The sequence below is a fragment of the Caloenas nicobarica genome, chromosome 2, assembly GCF_036013445.1.
Source record: "Caloenas nicobarica isolate bCalNic1 chromosome 2, bCalNic1.hap1, whole genome shotgun sequence".
NCBI classification, from domain to species: Eukaryota; Metazoa; Chordata; class Aves; order Columbiformes; family Columbidae; genus Caloenas; species Caloenas nicobarica.
In genome coordinates, this window is record NC_088246.1 from 87,390,083 (window position 1) to 87,413,206 (window position 23,124).

A 23,124-nucleotide genomic window follows, 5' to 3' on the forward strand; every position below is an offset into this window, starting at 1 on the left:
CTGTGGACACTTGGGCAGAAAATGACCCTTTGAATGGTGCCTACAAGATACTTTGTGTCCACACAGAGCAAGAGACTGCCTATCTCTGAATTCAGGAAGATACACTCCAGAGCCCTAAGGGTCGTTTCAAAGTGTGGTTTTATGCCTGCCCTCACATGCAGTTTTTTAGCAATGTTTTGAATGGTGCTTGTAATATGCAGCCTAACAACTTCTAGCACCCTTTTCAGTAACAGTACATCTTTTCTATAAGAGCCTGCAGAATATATTACCTACTACATTTCCTTACATCATGAGAAACCATGAGAAACACCATGGAAACTGGGACAGCTGTTGCTGGTCCGGCCTCTGTAATTACTGAAGCACAAGGATAGTACAAATTCATCTTAATTGGCAATAAATCAAATTAATAAAATTCTCATAGTCAAGACTCTATTGCTGGTGACAGAGCCCTTGATATACTTCTAAGGTAAACAAAAAAGAGACTCTTTCAGGAACTGTGATGAAAAAGGGGAGGGGGAAAGCTGATGTGAAGAAAAGGGTGGCGAGGGGACTTAGAGTTGGCCACCTGATCCAAAATAGGGATCTCTAGGGCAGATGGTCTTGAGCCAGAAAGAAAAAGGGGCAGGGGGCTTGTAAATTTTTGTCTTTTTTTTTTTTTTTTTTTAATGTTGTCCTTTAACTGCTAGTATCAAAAGTTCACTTTTTGATCCTTTTATTGTTTCGCTGTCTCACTGAAATGCCTGTGCATATGCATTTTTCTCTGAGGTAACACTAGAAAGCTAATAACAGGGAAGTAACATGGCCAAAACCACAATTTAAGAGAATAATATTTTTGCAAAGACACTGCTGCAATTGGTACCAACAGGGTAAACATGGTAGCAATATATTCATGTTAGGGGAATAAGAAAGAACAGGGAAGTCGCTTGTAGCTCCCTTATTTTTTTGTTTTGTTTTGTTTGTTTGTTTTGTTTTTCCCCCAAAGAATCTGCTGTGGCCTGCCTCCTTTTTTTCCAGAAGTGCTTTATTTTTTTTTATTAATGTTAAGAGTTGTCTACATGTTTTTAAGGAAAGACAGTTGATAATAGGCTCCTCTGAGGTAAATACATTACATTTGCGTGGTGTTTGGTGTTTTTTTGTGTGTGTGTGTGGGGGTTTTTTTTTGAGCGTTACATGCAACTGCATGATAAAGAGCCATGTAAGAGGATCTTGAGTCTGAACCTTTACTTAAAAGGAATAGAAAGCAAACAAATGGACAGAAATGAAAGGCTTTTGATGTGAGAACACAAAACTAGATGAAATAGTTCTTATTGTGCTGTGAGGACTCTGGATGTTGTGTACTGTCTGAGGATAGTCCCATGGGGTGACTCCAGGAGACTGGGACTTATAGATACGCAAATGATGACTGAGTTGTTTGTTTAGAAAACTTTTATTTGAATAAATAATCACTGATTTTAAAAAAATGTTTCTTTTATTTGAATCTCCAGGGCAATTTGGCCTTCCAGGAACAGGAATCAGCTCTCATTTGCCAAAGAAGAAACCTAAAGTATTTGTGACAGAGGGAAAAGAAGTTGCTTTAACTGGTGTATGCATTTTCTTCATTAGATCTAGTCTTTTTAAAGCTATCACAACTGAGAATATCTATCAGGTAAGAGTCAGTGACTGCTGATCACTGTACATAATCTTGTTTAAAATTATTTTTCCTCATGGGGCATTTTCAGCATGTAATTTGACAGCCTTTGATATGGAGGAATGAGTAAAAGGACACAGTTTGGCTAAATGAACCATGGGACAAAAAAGGAGGGGAATGGAAAACCCAGCATTAGCTAGCAGCAGCAACTTGAAGGGTACCATTGCTATGAAGAAATGATGCTAACAAAGAAAATTCATGACAGTCCAAAATGACAAAGAGTAATTAGCCAATACCTAAATAATAAGCTACTAAATTTCACAATTGCTAGCAAATCCATTAAAAAAAGCCAAATAGAAATGATTTTATTTTTGGGAGCGTATAGGCAAATTATATACAGACAAGTTTTTACTGGTGAAAGCCTCCTTAAATCTCTGACAGTCTGAGGTAAACAAAGCTGGATCAAGTGCTTCAGTAGCAAGGAGCACAGAATAAAATGTAGGGCATCCTATAGTTGTAGACAAAATAATTGGAGCACTAAAATAAGAATGATGGGCTAAATGGGAATTTGGTGTTGTGGAAAACTTTCTATACACTTCAAAGTGGGAATTCTCAAGTACAGCTCCTAAACTAGTGAGTTTTAACTGGCTGTCATCAGCAGATTATTATTTAATTTCTATAGATACATACTTTAAAGTTTCATGTTTTTCACAGGTAACTATGTAGTACTTGCTGATAGTAGATAATATGTTAAAAGCAGGAAAAATGAGATGAAAAGTAAAAATGTTATGTCTGAAGACACATCTAATGTGTGAAAAAGGTTGTTTGGTGTTAAATTATGTTGCTGAAAAAAATTCTTGTGGTACCTTCTAATGAAGCAAAAAGTGCCTGGCAGATCAATGTAATTTACCTTAGAATTCTTCAGAGGCTTTTGCAGAATGTCTGAAAAATAGATGTTCTGTGAGGTGTTGTCTCTCAAACTGGGTAAGAGGTATCCTTCCTGGACCAAAAGCTTTAGGCAACAGGAAGTGAGAATTAACTATAGATCATAATTCTTTTGGTATCTAAGCCTTTTAAGTGCATTGATCTCTGCCTACATATATATATTTCAAAAGTTAATGCTGATAACTTGAGAAGTGGCAGGCTGGAATCATTTTACTCGCTCATCTAAACTGAGCTTTATAAATTGAGGTCTCTTATACTCTCATTTTATTTTACAAGTGCTTTCAGATCTTTGTTTCCTTAGTTTTGTATGACAAACTGTGATGCTGTGCAATTTTTGCAGGCCCTGCTAGCAAGAATTGTGCTGTTATTGCTTGAAGAGCACTCACACACTGGTAATTTTTGAGATGCTCAAGGCAATAGAACTGGAATAAATGTAATGATGGCAATTTTTTTTTTTTCCATTTTAACATGTATTGCATTTATTTTACAGGAAGTAAATTTTAATATGATGAATGTAGGTCGAGATGGCTTACTAAAAAGTGTTGAGCAGTTGATATCAGAAATCTTCATTCCAGCATTACAGACTATGGACCATGGCTGGGTTGAAGTTGGTGATCCTCAACAAGCTTCCAGTATTAAACAGGACTTCCTCACTTCCCTTGAAGCATTTGTTAGTGTGCTATCAGGAACTCAGCAAAATCTGTTGGAAAAGGTAGTGTGTTCACATGGCAAATAGAAGTTGAACTAGCTGTAGAACATTTCTTGCTCTGGAGCTTTTGAATTAACTGCTGTTGTGTAATACTCATAAAACAATTCTTTTGTTAAACTGGAGGAAAAAATAACACTTTCGTTTGGTGTCATCAGTAACTTATTATACATTAATCTGTGGCTTTAACAATTCTACAGGTGCTCCTGTTCTGGTACCAGTTCTTTAGAGCTATTAACATCTTGACTCTCCAATGGAAGTGGCCACTCTTAAACAAAGAATGATTAATGTATGACGAACAGTTGCTCTAACTGTCATTTCCTACTCAGCCTTTGTGAAGGAAAGGACATGAGAGCTGCCAGGCTGGTAAATTCTCCATATTCTGGAGTCTAGTTCTGGCTCAAACCAGTTTAATTTAAACTGATGTAGGAATATGAAGTGAGATACCCCAAGTGGGGCAAAGAGTTACTTTTTAAAGTACTGGATTATTTGTCATGAACATTTCAGCATTTCAGGGTTTTTAAACTTGTGTTTTAGGTATATCTGAAGAAATGTGAAACGTATGATCTGAAAGCTCTAAGGGGACCTTCAGATTACCTGGTGGTTGCTAACAGCATTGATGCTCTTGGAAGAATTGAAGTCTGCATGAAAGGATGGACCAAACAAATTGAACAGGTGATACACTGGACAAATGTGAAATGTGACAACATCTGTGTATTGGGAGATGATGAATTTAATCCTGTTGGCTTAGATGTGATAAATCCCTGTATTTTAAAGTACTATTGGCATGTCTGGTGTACTTTTACTTCTCAAAGATAACATTATTGAAGGCTTTTTCCATCTGTTAGTAAAAAGAGCATACACATGTCTTTGGAAGCTTAGTCCCCTGTTTTTGATAATCATCTCATCTTAAAGAGAAAACATTACACCCATGGAAACTCTTCATGTGGTTAGAAGTATTGTAGGGTCAACGCACTTGTTTTAAGTGCAGATAAAAAAAAAATGCAGATGAGATTTTTAATTGCATATTTTTAATCTCAGAAGCAGGTCCTTTGTAGACTATATAGCATATCTTGTTCTTTTCAGAAAGAAATGAAAGTATCAATTGAGTTATTGCATGAAATTATTGCATGATATTAATCAGGTTCTTGTAGTCTGTGCATCAGCTGAAAAGCAATCCAAGGTAAATCATAGAAGCTTCAAGGAAACAAGTTCTGTAATGTTTGTATAGGCAGACATTAAGGAAGAGGACAGCATGAATAGCTTTTAAACTTGGAAAATGGAAATTTAGTTGCTACCTTATTCTCTATTCTGCCTGTAGAAACTATTGCTAAGATTTTATCAGAAAAGTATGTTTATTTGCAAATTTAGAAACCAGCTTCATGAAAGACCCTTCTTTATTAAGGCCTCCAGTGTTCTTTTCCATGTAAATCATCAGCTTGTTCAGAAAGCATAAAGATGTGCACAGAAATTATTTCAATCCACTTTACCCAGCTCAGAGAGAAAAGCTGAACCTACTGAGCTGATGGGAGATAAGGAAGCCTCTTAAGTAGTTTGAAGTGCCCCTGAATCTACCTTAATCCTTAAGAGTGCATTTCAAAACAGTAAAAGGAGCCGTTCTACTATTTCAAAGTTGTTTATGTTTTTTACAATTCATTCATTACATTAATGTTGCAAGCTTTCATGTTCAGTGTTATTATAGATCTGCAATGCATTATTCTATTTGTTGTGACTGAAGTGTTGTCAAATACTATGTAGAATAAGTTACAGCTCATAGAAATTTTCAGTGGATATTATACTTCTCAAAAAATGTCATGAAGCAAACTGAGGCAATCTTCACTTAAGAATATTCTTAAGTAGCTGGTTGCTGATAGTTGGATTACCCACTGGAGAAGGATGACAGTAAATACGCTCCTTCCTATTCTTACCTCAGCATTTACTGTGAGCTCCTTGTGTCCATATTGCAATAGGGAAAGTATTCTGTCTATGCTTGTATCATGGTTATTAAAGCGAGCATCTCTACCTCTTGTAACAAATAAGCTACTAGAAAAGATTCACCTTAGCCAAGAAACCAAAGTAGAAAAGTTAGTGATTCCCAGTGGATTTAATCAAAGCAAAAGGAATACAATAATTCAGTGAACACTGTTCTCAGCGGTTAAAAATCATACTTTGGAACATGCTTTGCAGGTTATTTGCAGAGAATATTGTATATTTGTCTGTAAATGTGCTCTTGAGATACTTCTCCCTCCTCATCTCAGAACTAAAAAGGCCAAGCAAAACTAAGGTTTCTTATAAGAAGTGGTGTTTGGGTTACGTAATTTATCATGGGAGGTTAATCCTAGGAGTTACATCATTAATTAATCCATGTGATCCATGTGGATAAAAATATTAGCATCACTCACTAATATTACTGTATGATAAAAGGTTCTTGCAGAAAATGACCAGTTGAGAAAGGAAGCTGATGACCTTGGGCCACGAGCAGAGCTTGATTACTGGAAAAAGAGACTGACAAAATTCAGCTACCTTACAGAGCAGCTGAAGAGCCCGGATGTGAAGGCAGTGCTTGGAGTACTCACTGCTGCTAAATCCAAACTGCTGAAGGTTTCTATTTTGAATTATGACAGTTCTAAAGACTAGAAATGTTCTGACTAGCCTAGTTCATTTTGGCGACATATATAACATCATATAACATTTGCTGGTGGGAAAAGCATTGAAGCATCTTTGACTTTTGTTTTCTTTGTCCTTCCCTATTCCTCACCTTGAGTAGCTAAAGTTTTAAATCTCCTTTTTCTAAAGGCTGATAATGTACTGCATCCACATGGCTAAACAGAAATAAATATTTATAAATCTATGAACAGTTGATTATTGAAACAGAAAATTGAATTATTGAACTGGGTATTTAATGAAAAGAAAATGAAAAAAAATTAAACCTCTTTCTCATGTTGTTATACTGTCTGTCAAAACTGCTTGTGGGGTCATAATTTCTCAAGTTGATAAAGACCCATCACAAAGAGAAAAATAAGCAAATAAAATAAAAAGTCTTAGCTCATCAAAATGAGACACACGTGAAACAAATACATGGTAATATATTCATCAGTCCATCAAGCAAAAATAATTAACAGATGATGTCTATTCTACAACAGCTTGACTTGACACTACTACTGACATAACTTGTTGAGCTGAGTGGTCTGAACTGACTGTATGTTCACAGTTGAGTTATTGAAGCAAAACAAGGACCTGTTCTTCAATTTGGGTAAACAAGTGTAACTATGAAGTAAATCTGTGCTTTCAAATGTGTTTAAAGGCTAATGTCAAAACAGACTGATCTCAAAACAGTTTTTCTAAAGTGTGTAGTTTTATTATTTTTTCAACTTTCTATTCTTAGAACTGGCGAGCACTGGATATTCGCATCACAGATGCAGCAAATGAAGCTAAAGATAACGTGAAGTATCTATATTCTCTGGAAAAATACTGTGACCCATTATACAATAGTGATCCTGTAAGCAGAACTTTTAAATTCTTAACATAAATCTCTTGAGACAACTAAAATGAGTGTATTTTGTAGGAAATTTGGAAACGACATAGGTAGCATTTTAGGTATGCATCTCCAGTTTGAGACCTTGTTCACTTATGCTAAAAGTAGCCTAGGGGGAATTTCTGGCTACAATATAAAGTACTTATTATTTTCTTGCCGTGGTAACTATGAAGCTTCTGGTCTGATGATGAAACTGAATTCTGTGCTATGGGAGGAAGTGAAATCTTTGAGATTAAAAAAAAAAAAAAAAAAAAAAAAAGAGAAGAGAGTGAAAGTGAACCTGGTGCTATGCCAAGGTTGTGTTGGCAGCTGGGTCATGCTTAGCCTAACATTTATAACGCAATTTTCAGCTTCTTGGGGTTAGGAAAACATAAATATGGTTGTGTAAATATTAAAGTGCAAACATAAAACACCTTCTCATACCATAGTAACAGGATGATGTAAGTATAACAAGTAGTAAACATAACCAGACAACCTAAGGTATGGTATAGGAGGCAGGATTTTCACTGTCCCATTATCTGCTAAAGTAGGTGGCAAATGGTTGCTTTTATTAAAAATGGTTTTGCAACTGACTACATGTGTCTTGCTAGTCAGAGAAATATCATGAGTAGCCATGAAGACTCAAAGCTTTGACCATCCTAGCTACTTCTTTCTCTCTCTCTCCATACTCCTCCCAAAGTGAAATTACTTCCAAACAGCACTCTAGGCAACCATGGTATGGCTCTGTTTGTTTCCATTTACTGGAGGGTGTTAGAAGGGTGTGTTCTTTCAGTGTTTCCTGATCTGATATTTGAGTCTCTCGGATGATGTGTTAGTATGATACCCCTACAAAACAGAGTTAAAGTGAACACACTTGCTGTTGGCACTGTGCAGGGTCTGTTGAACTTGATCAGCTTTGCGTTCCCTATACTGGCTTCTACCAAGGAGAAAGTGGTACCAGCTTCGCAGATGTTTAGTTTTGAGAGGGTGCAGTACTTGAGGTGGAAGCTGTCAAGGAATGGAGTGCGAACGTTTCCCTTACTGATGTTTACTTGTAAAATTTTGAGAACCAGTTTGTCAATAGCATAAAACTAATTGCTTTGGAAATTCAGATGCAAGGAGGAGCTGTCTGAAAAAAATCTTTCGATCTGGCTTATTCATGGGCTGAGGACAGGACTGCTGGTTTGTGGTTGGACTCAGTCTTAAAGGTTGTTTCCTACCTAAACAATTCCATGATTCTATTTGTTTACAATCTAAATGCCAGTATTATAGGAAAGTTGTTCATTGTAGTTCCTTTATTCCAATGAGTGCCATGAGTGTTATTGCTATTTTTTGGCTCTCTTTATATGCACACTAACATCAGGTTTAGCAAAAGAGTGTACAAGCATACTTTTTGTGAAAACAAGTGGTACTTCTGAAGAGGCCTTTGTCTCTATGAAACTTCACTCACTGACAAGAATTCTTCCAGCTAAGACTGTGGAGAAAATTTTTCCCCAAAATTGAATTTTAGAGCTTGGATTCTGAAGTAGAATAGGCAGCTCTGCAGAAGACACCCAGGGAAACAGGGGCAGAAACTTTAGGAAGACCATGTTTGTAATGCTCCTCTGTTCTCTAGTTAGGTATTGAGCTAATGTCTGGTAACACAAGTACTGAGCAGAATTCAGACTCTGTTTCTTTCCAGGTGTCCATGGTAGATGCTATTCCAGAACTGATAAATGCAATTAAAATGATTCAGAGTATCTCTCAGTATTACAACACATCTGAAAAGATATCCTCTTTGTTTGTAAAGGTCAGTGCTACAGAGTGAAAGGAAATTTTCACAGATGTTTTTTGTGTGTTGTTGCTTAAGTGAGAGACAGAAAACACGAAAGGACAAAGCAGTTGAAGAGGCAGCATTTTGGGCAATTTAATACTGCTTTTTGAATGTATAGAGAATTGGAAATAATGATAGAACTACTTCAAAATTAGAACTTAGTTTACTGCCTGTAATTTGGAGTTGTAAGAATCTTTTCAGACTTCTTGAAGATCGAGGCTAATCTCAACCCTGATGTGAATAGATCAAGAAACTTTTTATTACAATGAGTTTTGACTGTGGTGAACTGTTTTTTGTAGAACCAATTATGTTAAATTTATATAGCCCTTAAGGCTCCTTATGATTGCACAAAGAAGGAAATGCAGTTGGAAGAACAACCAGTTCCTTAATTATCATAGTCTCATGGGCCCTTGATTTTACTTTTGCTTTCAAAAGTGTCAAGTATTTATGACTTTGTAGTCCTCAAAGTCATTTCAAGGGTAGTATAAGGTATTTAGGTTTAGGGTGATCATAGTTAATCAACAACATTTTGGTGGTGTAATGATCTAGAGGCTGAATATTGCAAGGAGAACAGTCTGTCTAGGTGCCCGGTATTTGGTCAGAGGTGTGAGATGAGACTGAAAGAATGGCAAAATCTGCTTTGTCTTGAAATGTTTTTTCATAAGGTTCAAAATGCTTTTAGGTGACCAATCAGATGATCACAGCATGTAAGGCTTACATTACAAACAACAATACAGCCACGATCTGGAATCAACCTCAGGAGAGAGTTATGGAAAAGCTACAAGCAGCCATTAGACTTAAACAGGTAGGTGGGAAAAGGATGTGGAAAACAGAATATAAGGTGAGATATAGAATGGCATGATTAGGAAAACTTTATATGAGGGAGCAATATTGCAATGAAGAAAAATGAAGCACCAGAAAAATAACCTTTGGAACTGGAATGTTTGTATTGGAGCTAACAGGGTATTTAGTCCAGTGTCTGTTGATCTTCTGGAAGCAGGGTTTTAATGCTTAACCTAACTTACCTATGCTTTTTATATGAGAAATACTTGAATTTTCATGCCTGAGTTTCTCTAGAAAGTTTCTTCTTGGGTGATGAGGAGGAATGTGCGGTACAAATGAAAACAGCAGAAGTTACTGAGGTGAATATGTTCCAAAGATATGTGGACAAACTGTACCTTCAGAAAGGGCAATTTAGTCAACTGAGAAGAATTTAGATGTTCAGATTGCGTAGACTTGTTGGGAAGATAGCCTTTTTTTTTTTGTTTGTCTTTTTTTGGCATTTATTTCCATGACTGTTTTGGGATTTATTTTATTTTATTATTTTTTTTCCTCATCCCTAGAATATAGGAATATAGGATAATTCAGCTTGGAAGGGTCCTCAGCAGGCATTTAGGTCAACCTTCTGCTCAAAGCCAAAACAGGGGCAGCTTGGTTGCCCAGTCCTTTATCTAGTGCTGTCTTGAAGTTCTCCAAGGATGGAGAGACTGCACAGCCTTTCTGGGCAACATCTTTCACTGCTTGACTGTCCTTAGGGTGAAATATTTACTCCTTACACCCAGTCAGTTCATCTTCTGTTTTAATTTATGCCTGTTGCCTTTTGGCCTCTGCCCATGTATTAACTGTGAAGAGCCTATCTCTGTCTTCTCTATAACCTCCCTGTAGGTATCGAAAGCTTCATATTAGTTTTTTTCCATCATTACTTTTTGATTTCTTAATAATATGTGTTTGGAAGACTAGAACTGTATCCTGACACCTTCTGAAACAACAAATCTTGTGTAGTTCTACCATAAGTTAACATAAATTTATATATCTTACCATCAGCAACGAGCAGTAAATTTGTATACTTCTATAAAGATATAGCAAATTATTCAGTTGCTGCATTAAAATAAGTTGAAGGTTAGGTTTTTATTTGAGTCTCTTTAGTTCCAAAAGCTTTCAGAAAATCAATAGGTAAAAACTTAAAATTTGAATCACTAACAATTTGAGAAAATCTGGGCCCTTTGTATTAATATCTCCAAGTGGGGTTCTTCACACATATATGTGCTAAAAACCAATGAACATTGTATTTTAAAGAGAACTACTCTCAAAAGTAACAATTTCAGGCAAATCTGTTGACTATGTAATCTGACTTTGGGAAGAATTTTATTTAAACATGTTTGGAGTAAGGTTTGTGCCCAGTTAGCAAAGCAGAATGAAAACTGGAAGCTGCAATGGAGCAGCATTCTAACTTCAGAAATGTTTTTGTTCTGGAAAGTGATTTTGGAAAATTTGGAACTCTATTACTTGATAAAACTGCTCAGCACACAATAATTATTTTCAGTGTCTGAAAACTGAAATCGGGGTTGTCATCTTGGGTATTCAGTAAGCACATCAAGCTCTGCTATAAAATGGAAGGAACAGGATTTCGCTCTAGCTAAGGATGGAATGTACAAATACATACATGTGCAGTTCATTCATTTGATGAAATGTGTGATCCTGTAATGGTATTGTTGGGCTAGTTTTCAGAGACAAATTCTGTTACTCTTTGTAGTGTTCATGATTGTTGATAAAACTACTTGCTATCAAGTTAGGATAAAATCTGCCTACATAAATTTTGTTCTAGCTGATGACAGTCCCTTTTATTATATGCTTGACATTCTTTGTTTAAATTCCTCTTTGTTTTTAGGAGTATCAACATTGCTTTCACCAGGTAAAAGAGAAATTGGAACAAAATCCAGCTGAAAGACAGTTTAATTTTAGTGAGGTCTATATCTTTGGAAAGTTTGAAACCTTTCATCGACGTCTGGTAAAGATAATAGATGTTTTCAATACTATAAAAACCTACTCAGTTCTACAGGAGTCTAAGATAGAGGGATTGGAAGGAATGATCACAAGATATGAGGTACATAGTAAATTTTTGATATCCTGTCAGTCTGACTTGAGCTCTAGACAATAAATAATGATGCAAATTAGAAAATGTTTATCAAGAGAAAAATCAACTATTTAAGTTGTGCTAAAATTACTGGGTAATAGTTAGCAATGTAAATATGTGATTGCTGGGGAAGTGAGCAGACAAGATGAAAAGGGGCAGGTGGACACATGAATGAGGTGTGTTAAAATCAAAGTTGAGTGAAAAAAAACAACAAAATGGGGGGACTTTGTAACAGGAGTAATTGGAGCCATGGTTTTGTGTTATGCTTAGGGGAAAAACTGAGAAGTGCAACATTTCTGACTTTACAAATACTTTGCTAGCTGTGAAAGTGTTGACTGTCTTTATCTCCTGCCCATTATTCTGGGGGTACCTGATCAACGCCCACCAGTGCGGCTGGCTGTGTAGTCCTGGTAATTGATGCTGCAGTCATATTTTCCTTGCAGCTTGGAGTGAAACAAGAGACAGTTCCATTTCTGTGCTGCATAAATACAAACAAATATAACTTTGATTTCTTGAAATAAGTAATTTAAGAAAAACAAAACCAAAGCAAGCCAACTCCCTACAACACCTTAGACTCTCAGATTCACTTTCTTTCATTAATGGAATAGTGAGTTTTATTACAGCAAAACAGATTATTAGGTTTACTTAAAAACTGTACTCTGGATCCAGAGCATAATCAAAAGCTGTGTGTTTTCTGAGGGAAGTAAGAGTTAATTCACAGATGGATGTCTTTGGGGTGAGGGAAAGAGGGAAATTTCTCCAGTTAGTTTGCTCTGGAAAGCTCTCCAAGTTGAGGTTTTTTCTTTTGGAATAGTGAAATCCCTTTGAGTGTTAGTATTACTATTCAAGGCTTCTTTCCTGGTCCTTAATTTAATAGGAGTGAGGCTTTAAACAGCAAGGAGCTCTCTTAAGAATTGAAATACGCTAAGTCATGTTCTTTTCCTTTCTTCTGAGAATTTCTTTTCTAGCAAGTAGAGTCTTCCCTGCTTTTCCTGAACCTGAGTTAACTTACCTTAATATGTATCTTTCTTAGTGCAGTGTCATATTTGTGCCATTTGTAAATATTAAAATAAATCAGAAGTATTCAATGTCTGGAGTTTGTAGACTACTTTTAGAGATCACATGTGATACAATGGCAGTACAGAAAAATGTGGCCTTCTAATTTACTTTACTCTGTCTTTCGCTTTTGTTATGGCAGTGAGTTAATCACTTTGTTTTAGTTAAATAACTATGTGGTAAAATGTAAGAATTCCATGGTCCATCCTGGTTTGATTCACTCCCTGTTGCAATCCAGGATTTTGATTCCTTGACTGCATCCTTCACAGTAGCCAGTTCTCTCCTTCGTTCTCCTCTGTGGTATTCTGAGAAGAAACTTGGGCACAATTAGAAGGATGGCTTGTTCCAAGTCTATTCCACATGGACAGGATGGGTATGGGCTGCTCTAAATTTCGCTCCCTTCACTGAGAGCTGCTCTTTAAAGCTGTCCCAGCAGGCTTCTTAGCAACTCAAGCTTCTTTCAAGATACTGTTTTGGTAGGCTGTAACACAGACATCTCATTTATTTGAGGCCTTTGTATTTGAAGAGCTGCCTGTGACCATTAGCCCAGGCTGTGGTGCAGTCAACAAACTCTATACAGATATACCCCATTATCCATTGAAGCTTTGTGTGAGACCTCATTACTGTGAAATTAATTTCATTTGCAGGGGGAGTGGGGTGAGTGGGAATTATACATGCTGAGGTAGAAAATAGTATGTGGAAGGTACTGGATAGTATGCATAAAGGGCAGAAAGTGATTGTACCTTTTTAACAGTGATAAAATTGAGGTACTGAAATACTTGACATGGATCATAACTATAGTTACATGACTTGAAAAAATTTTAAAGCAGGATGTTATATTGCAGTTCTTTATGCTTTACCACTTAGTTGCTATGTAGGATTTGCTTGTTTTTAGAGAAAAAGATGGAATTTTTCTGTACAGCAAAGACATAAAACTGAAGTTCAGTTGACTTATAACAAAATGGTGGAAATCTTCAGTACTGAAAATGTGTTTAGCTTCATAGCTATACTGTTGTAAACTACTAGGAATTTGAACAGTGGTTCATCATTTGAAGTCCTTTAACTGTGTACAGAGCTCAGGGGAGATGCTGCTTAAGATATACTTTCATTTCAGTGGGCAGCAGCTATATTAAGTCTTGGGCTGGTGATGCGCTTCATCTTACTGAGACTTTTGAATAGTCTATTTGTGTACGGAATCAGTTAATTTAAAGATGTGGAAAGTACTAATGTGAAAATATTTTTCTGTGTTGAACTTTATTGACTTCTAAATAGAAATAATAAACCTCTGCATGAGAGGTTATTTAATGGGTAACAAATGTCTTGAATGAAATGCAAGACTCTGTCAGTTCTAATTGACTTAAAGCAGAAGCAAATAATATGAATGAAATTCATATGGCCATTGCACCTACATTTTTCCTGCAAATATGTCATCTAAGTGGTTTACTTATGTTGCTCAACAAATACTGGTGAGTAAAGGCAAGGGTAAAATGTGAATGTGCACAAACTGTTGTACTAAATATTTTGGTGTGGTAAGTCTTTTTGATAAGACAATTTTTTTTTGGTAATAATTTTCTTTTTCTGTGAAACTGTTTAGAGCATTGTTGACACCATGAAGAAAAGGCCTTACAATTTCTTGGATCAACGGAAGACTGATTTTGACCAAGAATATGAAGAGTTTTGCAAAGAGATAAATGATCTTCATGTACGTTTTATGATTCACATAGAAATTTAATTTACAGATGAATCCTCATGAAAACAAAAATACCTCCATCAGAGTTGCCACCAAACAAATTATACAAATCTCAAAGTTTCTCTTCTGAAAATGGAAAAATATTCTAATATATGTCCTCTTTAAAGCTTACATTTATTATCTAACATTCAGAGCAGTTTCATGGAATAGGCCAGAAGGGGCCTTGGGGGCCTGCAACAAAAGGATTTTTTCATTAATGTACTTGATTTGGAAGTTATGCTAGCAAGAATAAAAAAAAAAAATAGATTATTTCATTGGGTGAGTGGGAGCATAGCACAAATAAGTCAGATGATTAACTTTCTCATAGTTCTGAAATCACAGGTTGGTGGAAGGAAAAGGTATCTGTAGAGGAAAAAAATGCTTGGCTTGCTTTGACTGCCAAAGAGGTAAGCAAGCGTTCTCTGAAGGCTCTCAGCATGGTGGAGCATTTAAGGATAGAAAAGCTTTTGTTGGTTGCACAGCTACAGAGGGAGCTTGGAAAGAAAATGCCTTGAAAGCTGGTTGTATTTTGTTTAATTCTTGAGAGAAGGAAGAAAGGGAAAATTGATATTTACTGAGGTTAGTTTTAGATAAAAAAATTAAGTTCTAATATAGTGCATGATAAATTCTGACAAGTAATACCTGATATATTTGAGGTCTGTGAATTATGTAGATCTCTGCTGTAGAATTATTTGTTCTCCTTCAGGATCAATTAAGGATTTTCATGAGCATCACATTTGAAAATATTCCGAACACTGAAAGAGCACTGAGTATGCTGAAGAAATTTGAAAGGTACTATGTCCTGTTTAGATTGCTAGAATTCTGCAAGGAAATGGAAATAACACTTTGAGGATGGTGTGAAGTGGGGGAAGCAGATCAGGAGGCATCTCCTTAAATACAAACAAATAAAAAACAACTCAACCTCCTCTCACTCAACTGTTCAGCTCTGTTAAAGAATCTTTCAAAATTAGCCTAAGTACAGGAACACTTTATGGCTGTTAACATATTTGCCTTAGCTTTTTCCTTGAACAATGACATTAATTTATTACCACAGTACAGTTAGGAGAGAGTAAATGCTTGTATTAGGAAACAGTGAAGTTTGTCTTGATAAATTCACAACCTCAGTCTTTATTGTATCAGTTTTCTTCTAATATTCTGTTTAATGGAGTAGACTGTTAGTGGTGGATTGGTTACAGTTTGCTGCACATAATTTTAGCTCAGTGTTTGAAAACAGTGACAAAACAGAAAATGTGTAGGCTGACTTGGAAAATTTTATCATCTGGTCTAAATCTTGGTTGCTTAGAATCAGGTTGTGACAGCATTTGTTCAAGATTTAGTGAAAACTGCTGCTTAAGTAGTTATTTTCTAAAGAATGCAAGGGAACCTGGAACGACTGTATTTTCCAACAACAATATCAGAAGAATTTCAGAAGTATTAAAGGAATTTTTTAATGATTTTTTTTTCCTAAACAGATTACAAATCCCTAATCTTGGCATTAATGAAAAGTATCAGAAAATACTTCAAAACTATGGTCATGACATAGAAACAGTCTGTAAGCTCTACACTGGGCAGAAGCAGGACCCTCCACTGGCTCGTAATCTGCCTCCAATAGCTGGTAAGATCTTGTGGGCACGTCACCTATTCTACAGGATCCAGGAGCCCATGAAGTCTTTCCAGCAGCACCCAGCTGTTCTGCAAACACCAGATGGCAAACGCATAATCCACAACTACAACAAAGTAGCAAAAGTTCTTATGGAGTTTGAGGTGATCTACCACAGGGGATGGCTTCAGCAGGTAAAACAGCTGATTTTGATTTGGATATTTCTTTAAAAAAAATGTGGTGGATTTTTGTTGTTGGTAGACTAATAGGTGTACAGACCAGACTGGATTCCTGTTGTTTCAGCCCTCAACAAAACATTGGGTTACAGCAGTGCGAAGGAATCTCTGGCTAGTAGCAGTATGCAAGTATATATTGACTTAGGGTGTCTCTTAAGTGAGGAGTGGAATAAGAAAAGGTACTTCCTTATAAAGTGTTTCTATTAATAAGCAGTGCCTGTACTTCCTGTACCTGAATTTAGGAGCAACTGGAAGACCTTCATTATAACTAAGAAGTTATAATGAAAAATCGTTATTATGGAAATGTATAATGAAGATTCAGTGGTAGCCTTTGCTGCCCCTCTCTCTGCCATATCCTGCTGACTCTGGTGCTAGAAGATCATGGTGCGGAGAGGAGTTCTGTCAGTTGGGAAGCTTAAGATAAAAGCAGACACAGAGGTTTCCTCTGGTCTGGACAATATAGATTTGCTTTTTGAGTGATGATCCGTGGGTACACTCCAAACGAATGCATATGTAAAAAGCATGCACCCTCAGCAGATAGAGCATCCTGTAGAATTAATAACATAATCAGTGCACAAATGTGTTTTGAGCCTGTTACGGATTAACCCTGGTGCTCACTCACTCCCCACCCTGTCACTGACTTCCCACTCAGTGAGACAAAGAAGAGGAAAGGAAAAGTAAAAGAAGAAAACCTGTAGGTCAAGAGAAATTGTTTAGTAAGTGAAGGAGAAGTGGAGAAAGAAAACTAAGTGTTGCAAAGGCAATGACTCACCACCTCCCATGGGTAGACCAATGTCCAGCCAGTTCCAGAACAAAAGATGGCTAACCCCCTCAACCCCTGCCAAACTCTTTTTATTGCTGAGCATGACGTTATATAGTATGGGGTATCCCTTTGGTTATTTCTGGACATCTGCCTGGTTTTCTCCCCTCCTAACCTCTTGTGCACCCATTCCCCCACTCCCCAATCCATTCACTGCAGGAGGCAGAGTGAGAAACAGATACTGTGCAAGCACTGTTCAGTGACAGCTAAAACATTAGCGTGTTATCAGCATTGTTTTGATTATGCATCTGGAACATAGCACCATACAAGCTGCTATGAAGAAAATTAATTCCATCCCAGCCAGACCCAGTATAGAGTCATTTCATTTCCTGTCAACCATTTGATAAGGCAGAACACTTTGTAGTCTGAATCATAGAATCATTTCAGTTGAAAGAGACCCTCAGGATCATCAAGTCCAACCATAACCTAACCTATCTCTAGCACTAAACCGTGTCCCTAAGAACCTCGTCTAAATGCCTTTTAAACACCTCCAGGGCTGGTGACTCAACCACTTCCCTGTGCAGCCTGTTCCAATGCCTGACAACCCTTTCCGTGAAGAATTTTTTCCTAATATCCAGTCTAAACCTCCTCTGACACAACTTGAGGCCATTTCCTCTCATCCTCTCACTTGCTACTTGGGAGAAGAGACCAACCCCCTCCACGCTACAACCTCCTTTCAGGTAGTTGTAGACCATGATCAGGTCTCCCCTCAGCCTCCTTTTCTCCAGGCTAAACAGCCCCAGTTCCCTCAACCGCTCCTCGTAAGACTTTCTTCAAAAAATATGGTTTACCTTAATTTCTAAATCTCATGTGTCTGATTTTGCCCTTTTGGGTTTTGTACACAGAACCTCTGACTGCCTTCATATTATCAAATGGCTTCTGCAGGGACTACCTTATAGCCTTAAAATCTCTGTGAGTTTCTACTATCCTGTTGGCATATTTTCCACCTCAGTTTTCTTTGTTGCCTTGGCAAAGAGCATGTTGTAGAAAATTTTGCCTCAGCCTCTCAGATCTGAAAAAGAAGGATAAGAATCTCCAGATGACTGTTTTGAAGATGGTGGCAGTTGGGAATCAAGGAACCTGAAGGGTATTACCTCAACTGTTCTTTCGTTATACGTAATGTTTCAGGTACATCAGATCTAAGTTTGGCACTACTGACCTCTGTATAACTGGTCCTACTCCTGGGCAGTAAAGAAAATTTCCATTGTTATCTTTAACTTCAAGTGCTTATTCTGGTAACTTGAGAAGCCTATCTTTGATTTCATGTGCTCTTCACAGAGAGCTGGTATGTTTTGCATGTCCCTCATGTTTTACAGAAGAGGAATTGTGATGCTTCAGGAAGCCTTTGGCATGTGTTTAGTGTTTCTGTCTTGGACTCGGTTTCTGTTTTGATTCCAGTACTCTGCTGGATACCTGCATCGTTCCAAGTACACTGATGATAGCTTTCACTGAATTGTACCTGCTGCTGCTATCACGTCCCTGTCTGGGCACTTTTAAGATATACTCTTTGTCTCAGCTATGAAGACTAAGGAGGTTGTATGCATCTTGTGGGACTACATGTGCCTTCTTTGGCTAGATGATCTAGTGGTTAGATTTTATGACATGTTCCGTGCCTTGATGGAGCAGTCAAATACATTCTCCTTTCATCTGTTACAAAATGACTGTGACATCCAGGGCGTCTCCCCTGAACTGGTGCCTTTTTTGTGAGGTCCTAATGACCTGATTCTGATTGGTGTTAAAAGCAAGCGTCTGGTTTCTCCTATTGCAGCATCAAATTGCGCTTGGCAGCCATATAAACCCCCTGAGCCTCCTCCAATCTTGATAGATGGGAGCAAAGGGAGGTGGATTTGAAGACAATTTCAAGTTTTTGAAACAAGTATACATGCCTTGAAAATACATGAAAAGTATATCCACTTTAACGTCAATGCATTTGTCTACCAGATACAGCAAAAAACCCATAACTATTTTTCAGTAGTCTTTTCTCTCGATGCAACAAGAGTGCAGATGGATGTGGACGTGAGCTCCATAGAACACAAGGTGGAGCTCCTGCTTTACTGCTGAACAAGAGAAAAAGGCGAGGCGAGCAAGTGGCCTGTGGGGAATACAAATGTAGCAGAAATACGGCTGTAGCTCCTACTACTTTTTATTCTTCAATACAATGGAAATAGTTAAGCTTAGTGGTGCTTTCTGATATTTCTGAATATTTTTTCACCCTTTTAGCCTGTTCGTTAGTGGATGGTTACCACCTTGTTGATATTTTTTTTTTTTTTTTTTTAATAGCATAAGATTTAAAACCATTATTTTTGTGCTAGAGATGATGTTCAACTTAGACATGTTAAAATAATAAAATACCAGGAAGTATGAAAGTTACTGTAATTCTATGGCAGCATAAGATTTGTGCCTTCAATGTATCCCTTATTTCTGTTACCAATATTTGTTACCTTAACAATGAAAATTGCATGGAAAAAACCATAAATGTGAGAGGAGGAGACCGATAATGGGAATAGCGATTCTGAAGCCCAAAGAAGAGTGCAGTAAGATTTACTGGTGGACTTTGCAGATAAAACATAAGCTCCTATTTATGGCAGCTGTGGTGGGTGACTTTGATGCTAGTGAGTAGAGCATGACAACTTCACTGACAAAACTTGATTAGATAATTTCTCGAAAAATGCTGCTTAAAATGTCATCATAGTACCTGATACAGCTGAAGGAAGTGGTATAATCACACTGAAAATTTGCACCCTCTTTCATGTCCAAAATATAGTTGTTTTTCATGAAAAAAGGAAAAAGTACACTGAAAGAAATCAATGGGTTATGAAACTCTTGCTTAAAAACAAGCTCCATCTCAATATAACGTGTTATATGAAATTGGAGAAGTGAATAAAGAACGATAAAATTATGTCAGCAAAAGAACAACTGGAAAATAGGAAAAGCAGCAAAGTTTTTCATGTAGGAAATATTTCCCTACTTAAGGCATGACTTCTTCCTTGTACCAGCTAAATTTTCCATGTGTGGTGGTCTTATGAATGCTCTCCATTCTAATTCTATGGGAAACAAGTGTTATTCTAATATTCAAATAAGGCAGCTAAACCAGTAGTGTGATTAGGCTTCCCTTTTAAGAATTAAAAAACCCCAAACCTATAATAAACATTAATTTTATTATTTTTAAAAATTTGTGCAGAGATTGGATATAATTGGGAGTTCCACTAAGATTGGAGTGTGATGTATCTGTTAGGAAGTGTGAAACAAGTGAAAGGACAAACAAGGATGAGTTTATTCAAAAGATATCTGAAGAAGTTACCCAAGAACAGTTTAGTTCATCAAGAAGGTTGTGTGCAGGTTTTTTACAGGATGTGCAATAAGTTTAAGGAAATGAGAGTTCAAATGTAAGAGAATTGGACTAAGAAAGTCCATGGCTCTGCTTTTGATGTTGGACTGTGGAATGCAGTTGATGATATCCAAGAACCAACAGAAAATTGTCTGTTGGATAAAGAACAGTTAATTTGATTTTTAAGCTTTTGGGTACTTAAATATAGTGTTAATAAAGTTTAGTTGTTGACTCATACTATATTGAACTTTATTGTGAGCAATACCTGATTTTATTATCTGCCAAAGTGATACTTACGTCCAAAACAAAGTATTTAGTTGTACTGGCTTGTCTGATCAGGAATGATGACTCTGTTTCCTGCAGATTGAATTCACTAAAAGAGGACTTCAGTCATCCCTCTTGGTAAAAGCTCCAGAAACAGGAGAATTATTTGTCAATTTTGACCCTCAAATATTAACCTTAATCAGAGAAACAGATTGCATGGCTCACATGTGCCTTGAAATCCCACCATTTGCAAGTATTATTCAACAGAAGAGAGACTGGTATAAGAAGATTGTCAACAATTTGCACGTGGGTTTATTTTATTTATTTTATTTATGTGTAATGTACATTAAGACGTCAAAGTTCTATATATATGGAAGAGAAAAAATGGAGACCAACTACTAAACATTAGGAAAACATTTGCAAATCTATTTTTTATCTTTATGACTGTATTGAGGCATTTTAAAAAGGATTTGTTTGCTTTGTATTTTCTGTGAAGTCACTTCAAAGATGGACAGGTTTAGGGAAGCTCTGCAGAGCTTGGGAAAGAGATGAGGAGGAAAGGAGGCTCACAAGGTGTCTCACTCTGCCTGCTTTCTAAATGATAGGAAATTCATCTCACAACCAATAATGAAGTCAACATTGTATACGCTTTGTTTTGGAGAATAGCTGGGAGGGAGGAACAGCTGGTATGCCTTTAAAAAGTGTAAAGCATGCAGCAAGTAGGAGCATAGTTCCTGCACCAGTGTTTTACATAAATGTCTGTAGAATAGTTTTAAAAAGAGATGCTAAAACTTCCCTTTCTCTCATCTTTTAAATTCTTTGGATCATTTTGCCTGCCTATGAACAGCCAAGGTTCTTGATGACACAAGATGAGGATTCAAAGACAGGTGTCCAGAAAACTATAGCTTCAAAAGGGCTGCTTGATTCTGAAATGAGAAAAAAAATGTCATATTAGGTCATAAAGTTATTGCCAGGATTGTTTCTTTCCAAAACAGATGAAACTAGATCAGCTATTTAAAGATGCATCAGAAACCAAATACCGTATTAAAGTTCTGGTAAAGCTGATCTAATAAGCTGCTGAAAAGTTCAAGTTCACTTAGATACTTTTTTTTTGTCTCCTGGAATATCCAATTAGAGCTGAAATTTGCAACCTTTTTCTATGTTGTGGTTTAGCACTGGTAGGCAGCTAAGCATCACACAGATGCTCACTTACTCCCTGGGGTGGGATGGGGGAGAAAATCCAAAGGTTAAAAGAGAAAACATGTGGGTCGAGATAAGACAATTTAATAGGAAAAGCAAAGGCCACACAAGCAAGCAAAGCAAAATAAAGAATTCATTTACTACTTCCATCAGCAGGCTGGTGTATATCCATGTCCAGGAAACCAAGACTGTATCACAGTTGCTTGGGAAGACAAACACCATAGCTTTGAATATCCACCTTCCTTCTTCTTTCCCCAGCTTTTAATTTTAGGATGATGCTGTAGGTATGGAATATCCCTTTGATTAGTTGGGGTCAGCTCTCCCAACTGTGTTCCTTCCCAGCTTCTTTTGTATCCCCAGACTCCTCACTGGTTGAGCTGTGTGGGAAGCAGAAAAAGTCTCAATGCTGGATCAGCACTGTTCAGCAATATCCAAAACATCCATGTGTTATCTACACTGTTTTGGTTACAGATATAAAATATGGTGACACACTGATATGAAAAAAATTAACTCTATCCCAACCAAATCCAGTACAATGTACAATGATGAATTTTCATGTGAAGTAGTACTTACATTATTATAAAGAGCAACAAATAGTGAACTTCTGCCAAAAATAATGAAAACATTTCCCAAACAATTAATTATTTAATTATTTCAGTGATGTATACCCAGAGGATTTTTCTTAGTTTAGGTTGTGATAAATATGTGTATGTGAAGAGGTTCAAATCAGTGTATGTTAAGTAATACTTTCATTCTCTGTTTACTTCAGATGATGCTGGCAGAATATAAAAGAATTAAACTAAAAATACAACAGCCTATGGAACAACTGATGGCTCCTTGGTTAGCAAATGTAGATGATGCTATAGAGCCAGGTCTAATGTTACTGACGTGGACATCCTTGAATATTGAGAAATACATTAATACAGTTTTTCACAAGCTAGGTAAGTCACTTGCCTCCTTCCATTAACTTCTGCTTGTTTGTTTCTATGCAAATGCAGGCTATAATATTAAGCTTACTATCCTTTATGTGATTTGCACTTAATTGACTTACATGTGAAAGAAATTGGAATTTTCACCCGTCCTGTACTTCATGAAACCTCTGCTTTAAAACAACACCTTCTTTTTGTCTCACATATTTGTCAAATTTTTACTGGGGGATTGGACTGGATGAGGAAGATTGGACTAGATGATTTTTCGAGATCCTTTCCAATCCCTAACATTCTGTGATTCTGTAATGTGGATGGGATAGCAGTTAAACCAAGCATAAGGTAGTGTGCAAAAGGTCCTGTGTATTCTGAAATCTCAGCATGATATCTACTTTTTAAAAGAGCTCCTAGGTTTCAGACTTTTCCTAATCTTGCCTTTTGTTTCT

General features: G+C 36.8%; 1 protein-coding gene across 1 annotated transcript in view; it reads left to right on the plus strand.

Annotated features, from left to right (window-relative positions):
- The window catches only part of DNAH5 (dynein axonemal heavy chain 5), a 126,282-nt gene that overhangs the window by 8,844 nt on the left and 94,314 nt on the right, over positions 1–23,124 (plus strand). The window contains exons 4-16 of the mRNA XM_065627932.1: positions 1,485–1,645; positions 3,063–3,284; positions 3,816–3,953; positions 5,703–5,879; positions 6,664–6,777; positions 8,474–8,581; positions 9,288–9,410; positions 11,274–11,489; positions 14,170–14,277; positions 15,011–15,096; positions 15,777–16,098; positions 20,652–20,858; positions 22,522–22,693. Coding sequence (XP_065484004.1) covers positions 1,485–1,645; positions 3,063–3,284; positions 3,816–3,953; positions 5,703–5,879; positions 6,664–6,777; positions 8,474–8,581; positions 9,288–9,410; positions 11,274–11,489; positions 14,170–14,277; positions 15,011–15,096; positions 15,777–16,098; positions 20,652–20,858; positions 22,522–22,693 — 2,154 coding nt within the window. The remainder of the gene's footprint in view (positions 1–1,484; positions 1,646–3,062; positions 3,285–3,815; positions 3,954–5,702; positions 5,880–6,663; positions 6,778–8,473; positions 8,582–9,287; positions 9,411–11,273; positions 11,490–14,169; positions 14,278–15,010; positions 15,097–15,776; positions 16,099–20,651; positions 20,859–22,521; positions 22,694–23,124) is intronic.